We start from the raw sequence: 6,612 nt of genomic DNA, 5'->3' as shown, positions 1-6,612 counted from the left end.
CCAAGTTGGCATTGGGTAGCCACACAACAGCGAGAAATCCTTTTGATGGATGATCTGAGGAGCCAGCGCAGCAAGTAGTTAAGAGCACACATTTCAGGGTTAGACTCCTCAGGTTCAAATGCCAGACCTTGGACAAGTTCCTCAGCCTCTCATTTTTCTGAGTCTCGTTTTACACAGGAAATAATGATAGAGCCTGCCTCACAGCATATGGGCAGTTCTATGAGATAATTTATATGAACTGTTTAGGTTAGTCCCTTCCATAGTGTAATAAAATATTAAGCTGGGCACGGTGGCTCATGCCTGTAATCCCAGCACTTTGGGAGGCAGAGGTGAGAGGATTGCCTAAACCCAGGGGTTCGAGGCCAGCCTGAGTTACATGGGGAGACCTCATTTCTACAAAAAATTAGCCAGGCATGGTGGCACATGCCTGTAGTTCCAGCTACTTGTAAGGCTGGGGCGGAAGGATCACCTGAGGCCTGCAGGTCGAGGCGGCAGTGGCCGTGAGTGTGCTACTGCACTTCAGCCTGGGCAACAGAGTGAGGCTCCAACTCAAAAAATAAAAAATTTTAAATTACATTCTGAAAGAAAAAAATATATTCAGGTTCACCATTCCTACAGGTACAGCTGCTAAGACAAATTCCTGGGTTTCCTTTCTTCTGCATAAAGACAATAAATCCATCCCTGTGTTCCTTTCCCTTGAAAGCTCAAAGAAGCTAACATAGTAAGCTGAGAAACATAGTAAGCTTAGAAAAAAATAAAGCTTCACTGCAAGAATAGAGAACAAGCGGGCATAAGTTGGTAATACAAATAGTTTTTGAAAGATTAAATCATGAAAAAATAATTGATTACTAAATGAAATTAGAACATGTTGGGTTTTGTCACTATCATTTGAAGTTGACATCAAGGACAATAACCACACCCTTTTGCATACCCTTGAGTTTCTCTGCCAATGACAATATTGGGGTTAATGAACCATGGTTCTGATGAGATATGACAATGTTTGTTCATATGTACTTAAGTACTTGATCATCACATCTCAAAACACTAAAACCCCTTGAAGCTTGAAAGAGATTTGGGACTCATAAATTAGTTATAATGTATTCTGGCTACATTATGCTTAGAGTTTGCAGACAATTTCAAATATATCTAATTTGATCCTCACAGTGTCTCTGCAAGGTAGGCAGACAGTAGGGTAGGGAGGCAGAGGAAAAAACTGAAGTTCAGGGAGATTAAAAGACTGGCTTGAATTCATACAGCTACTACGTAGGAGTGAATTCAGACTCAGGTCTTATGACTGTCAGTCCCCTGCTGCTTCTACTGAACAATGAATGGAAAAATTTGGAACTTAACATTCCCAGTGGTAGAACAGCCTGAACTTTGGTTTTGAGAAAGATGCAAGTGAGAAGTAAAAATATATCACACAAAAGGCGGCATTCCTTATGCCCACTACTTCCTTTGGCAGTCAACCCCAGAATTCTTTATTGATTCTCCTGGATCTGGATTCCAAATCTTCTCAACATAGTCCTCTGGGGAGTTACCATCAAAAAGAGCAGAGCAGACATGTGATTTTAAACCTATTTTCATGAAGAGAAGGTTCACTGAGAGGAATCTGAGGTGGAGACTGCTAAAGCTTACCGATATCCATGCCATCCTCTTTCTCCTAGGCACACTTTCCAGACTCCCCTGCAGTAAGATGAGGAGTGAATGATTTCTGCAAGGAAATCATGCATGGAAGTGGGCAATCCTTTTCTTTCCTGTCAGCTGACGGAATGGACTGAAGATCTAGAGTACAGCAGTGTCACAAGATGGATGGAAGTTGAGTCCCTGGATAGCAGGTGGAGCAGTCCCCCAACTCCTTGAACTTTGATTTGAGAAATAAGTTTATATTGAGGCCACTGAGACTGGGCTGTTCATTCAGCAGTTCCTCTCATAACTACACCCTTCCTGAAATCATCTTTTGTATCACTTGTAGAAGCACTCCTGGTTTGGGTTGTCTCCTCACACATTTCTCACATTCAAATTTTAAAGACTTTGCAAATGTTCATTATAGTGGATTTTGTTTTCTCCTTCTGTTTGTCAGCATACATTTTCTATTTGGGAGAAATCCCTGATTGGATGACTTTGGTGGCACCACAAGGGTATAAGGGTTGTAATTCCCTCCTACCATCCTGCAAATTAGAGCCTGGGTCTTGATCTGCAACAATATTCACCTGAATGTTGACACCGAGGCCTTTAAATCTTAAGCAAATGAGATCAAGAAAAGAAAAAGAAAACCAAGAACAATTGAGATATCAGTCTCTGAAGCCACAGCACTGAATCCACCTTGAGTGAGTTCCTGCAGCTTGTATTACCTTGGTTTCAATCCATTTTCCAAGTCTGGTTCCTCTCTGATTAAGGATATCCTGTGGGGGTACTTCCAATACACTAATTTTCTGCTTCAGTTAGCTAGAGTCTATTTCTGTTGCTGGTATCATGTCTTCGTGTGTGAGTGCATGTATGCATACACACACAACACATAGGAAATATGCTAGCAACAACAACAACTGTTCTTTGCCAGGGAAATCTGTTTCAAAAGAGTAAATGATTCTTTAACCTTTCCAGGACAAAACAAATAACCTCTCTCAAATTTTAGCATGACATCCAAGGACTTGTTTCACCTCTCATCACTTTCACTCTTCTACCTATGCTGATCCCTGGACTCACAATTTCTCCATACCATTGTACTTACTGTGCACTTGACCTGTCGTGTTTTTCCCTTTCTTGGCTTCTTGGCAAGTTCCCATGTATCCTTTGTGTTTTAGCTCAAAGATTATCTTCTCCATGAAATCAAGTTTGATGATTTTTGTTCTCCAGTACTATGCATACTTATTTTATAACTCTTACTACATTATATTGTAATTGTGCACAAGTCTGTCCTTTTTACTAGATTATTAACTTCTTAAGGACAGTGTCTGTTTAATCCTCTATCACAAGAACTGAGATATTTCTTGGCACATAGTAGATGCTCAATAGGTGTTTGTTGATGCAATAAATAAATGAATGAACAAAATGATCTAATGTCTGTAAGAATGTGAAAATCAGCAAAAGAATCATTCTAGAACAACTACAATAAAGACCGTCCAATAATCCAGCCACAAGCTACCCAGAAGTGGTTTAGGAAATAGAGACACTGGCTATCTTAAAATAATTTTTAATGTTTTTAAATTTAGTGAATGCAAACAATACACGTTTTAGCAGAAAAATGAAAATGGGTGTATGTTTAATAAAACTTACATTACAAAATAATACCACGTTAGGAAAACCTCAAGAGTAGAAGTAAACATTTAAGCAAATAACAATTAAACAACATGCTAAGATATAATTGTAAAATCTTAATAAATGTAGTTGCCTAAATCTGACTTGAAACACTGAGATTTACTTTGCCACTTAAAAAAAAAAAAAAAAGCAGAATGCCCTTCATTTTAAATGCATTTTTAAAAATGTTTGTACATTGTTTTCCTGCTGGCAACTGCAGTATAATCAAGTATATAAAAGAGTATCAGTTGGATTCCAATCCAATAATAAAAATGTTAAGTATACAGTTATCTCAGAAAGCAACAACAAAAAATCACACTACATATTACCCTTCTACTGTCAGACCCTCTATGCTGCCCATGCCTTTAAGTGAGCACAGCTGAAAACTACTTCAGCCTAAGAGAAAATGAAAACAAAAGTTTTCAGCACCTTATAGTTTCTAAGCACAGGGAAACATGGGCAGAACAGGACTGCAGGAAGAGAACAAAATGGGGGAAGACCAATGATGTGCTCTTCAGTAAAATTCCACTTACAGCTGCTTAAATGGAACGAATGGCTGGTTTATGTATTGGGCATTGTGAAATTAAAAAAACAACACTGACTTCAGAATTTCCTCAAATTTTGGCAGATCCCCCAAAATGCAAAGATAGGAGATAATGTATTCAAATAATCATTTCTTAGAACGTTATAAAATGATGAAACAACACCACAGTTCTGGCAAGGAAAAGGAGGCTGGGAAAGAACGTAATACTCCTTTTTACTCCCTACTCACTCTTCCTCACCAAATTACTAATATTCAGTTGATTCCTTAGAAACCAAAACAATCAAAAATATATTTTATGCAAATAAAGCACTTTTTAGACCAAAGGTCTAAACTGCAGGACCTTCCGACACTCCAAATGGACAAGCACATTTCTTTAAAATCCCAATGACGATTAGTACCCAGCTTTGCAAGTTTTGATTCAGTGTTTCAGTACAATAATCCTTAAAAGAGCATCTTGATCATGACATCATGGTAAGGCTTTAATCAGCACAAAAGTCATCTGCTAGTTAAGTTAAATGTGTAAGAAACACAAAGCTCAACTGTTTCTTTTTCAGATGTGAACTTCATGGAGAATGGGATCTCATTTTATTAACTTCCTGTCTTCTTCCAAGTAAACCAATTCAAACCAGTCTTGCTTTACATAACAATATTAAAATCTTATATAAACCTTTTCAATGGCCTGAGAAATGCAAGGACATTCACTAAGAGATTTGTGCAAAAAATTGTTTTCTTTTCAGAAAGCAAGAAACCAACCTCTAGAATAAAATTTTAGAAGGGATTTGTTTCTATTTTTACTAAACAAATAAGAGAGGCTTTATCTAAAATTTATATATAGCATTAAAATGTACTTAATAAATTTAAGTTCTAAATAAATACTGACAATTGGTATTATAAAATGCAATTTGGTACATCTATGGAATTCGAGGACTTACTATGCAAATTTCAACTACACATTAATAAAATGTAATTGTACATTTCAAATACAATTATGTTTACTTCACATCATTTATTCAGAATATCAGTTCCCTTAGTTATTCTCACAAGTTTCAACCCTTTAAGAAGTTGTACCAAAATTAAAAATCATTAGATTTGATAGTGACAAGTGAGAAAAGCAACTCCTTATGAGTTGAATGAAAAAGCCAAACATAAGGCTTAAGAAAACATTTACAAGTATTGTGTAGGTAATATAATTAATTACAAATTGCTTTCTGTTTATTACAAATGTCTGTTTTAAACTTGAAAATGATGCACAAATAGGGCCTATGTCATGTGTGTGTCTTCTGTAATGCTAATATTACTGATTACACAGATTTGGACTAACACTGCACCACACAGACAGTACTGAGAATGTGCCACATCTATAATGCCACCAATGGAAATGGATTGGTTACCAAAGTGCTGAATTTCCAATCTCTTATCTGGTGTCAGTTCCTTTCTAGTTAGTAGGAGGTGAGGCATCTACCTTCCCCAGGGCTTCCTCACTGAAGAGTAGCTTTCGAAGTATATTTGCATAAAATGGTCCATACACTTGTTTGTTGAGATTCACAATGTTTGCATATTGAGAGCCTAGGGCTTCTAGCTCCTCCTGAATAACAGCCAGGCCTCCTGGCACGAGAGGCATGCATCTTTGAGGACTTGGAAGACAAAGTAGACTTTTCATGTATAGTTGAATTCGTTTATCTGAAAGAAAAAAGTTATCTTTATCTTATGAAGTCCATAATTTTTAAAAACAAGAACAAATAATTGTAGTATGTTGATTGATAAAAGGTTCCAAATCCTTTACCCTTCCCTGTACTCATGCCCTTTAAAAGGTGGTTTTGCAGTTCCCCCTATGAAAGGCTGGAGTGTGATTCCCATTCCTTTAATTTGGGGTGGTTTTATGTCTTGCTTTGGCCAATACAGAATGCAGTGGAAACATCAGGATATCAGTTTCATGCCCAGACCTGAAAAAGACATGAACCTCAAGGCATGGATCATGTCCACTCTCTTCTAACCACTGCTATGAGGGCAAACCTGGGCTCACTGAAGGATGAACTAATTGTAGGGAAACCCATCTGTTCCATCTGAGGCCACTATAGACCAGCCAATAGCCAACCAACTCCCAAACACCTAAGAAAGTCCAGCTGGCTTCAGCAGAGTTACTAACTCAAGCCACAGCTGACCACAAATGCATTAGTGAGTTCAGCAAGCCCGAAAGAACTACCCCATTTTCAACAACAGACGCTGGCAAGGATGCAGAGAAAAAGGAACGCTTCTACACTGCTGGTGGGAATGCAAACTAGTGCAGCCAAATCTTTGGAAGACAGTGTGGTGGTATCTGAAAGAACCAGAAATTGACCTTCCATATGACCCAGTAATTCCCCTATTGGGAATATACCTGGAGAAACTCAAATCATTCTACAAAAAAGAGACCTCCACATGTATGTTTGTTGCAGCTCTATTCACAATAGCAAAAACATGAAACCAACCATGTTGTCCATCGAAGCTGGACTGGATAAAAAAAAAAGTGGTACCTATACACAATGGAATATTATGCAGTCATAAAGAAGGACAAACATATGGACTTCACAGCAACTTGGGTGGATTTAGAGTCAATTATACTCAGTGATCTATCACAGAAACAAAACAGAGTACCATATGTTCTCATTCGTAAGCGGACCTTGAACAATTATAATACTATAAGAAAGTGACTGGTAGTCAGGCTCGGTGGCTCGGCCTGTAATCCCTCACCTTTGGGAGGCTGGGGTGAGTGGATTGCCTGAGCCCGCGGGTTC

General features: G+C 38.1%; 1 protein-coding gene across 2 annotated transcripts in view; it reads right to left on the bottom strand.

Moving 5' to 3' along the window:
• Window positions 1-3,174: 3,174 nt before the first annotated feature.
• The window catches only part of TCP11L2 (t-complex 11 like 2), a 45,613-nt gene continuing 42,175 nt past the window's right edge, over window positions 3,175-6,612 (bottom strand). For both annotated transcript variants that reach the window (XM_021709775.1, XM_008052568.2), the window contains one exon: window positions 3,175-5,518. In XM_021709775.1, the coding sequence (XP_021565450.1) occupies window positions 5,274-5,518 (245 nt within the window). In that variant the 3' untranslated portion in view covers window positions 3,175-5,273. The remainder of the gene's footprint in view (window positions 5,519-6,612) is intronic.

This window comes from Carlito syrichta, unplaced genomic scaffold (genome assembly GCF_000164805.1).
Source record: "Carlito syrichta isolate Samal-C Ts95f unplaced genomic scaffold, Tarsius_syrichta-2.0.1 Scaffold281728, whole genome shotgun sequence".
Classification (NCBI taxonomy): domain Eukaryota; kingdom Metazoa; phylum Chordata; class Mammalia; order Primates; family Tarsiidae; genus Carlito; species Carlito syrichta.
This window is presented reverse-complemented; position numbering and strand designations above follow the sequence as displayed.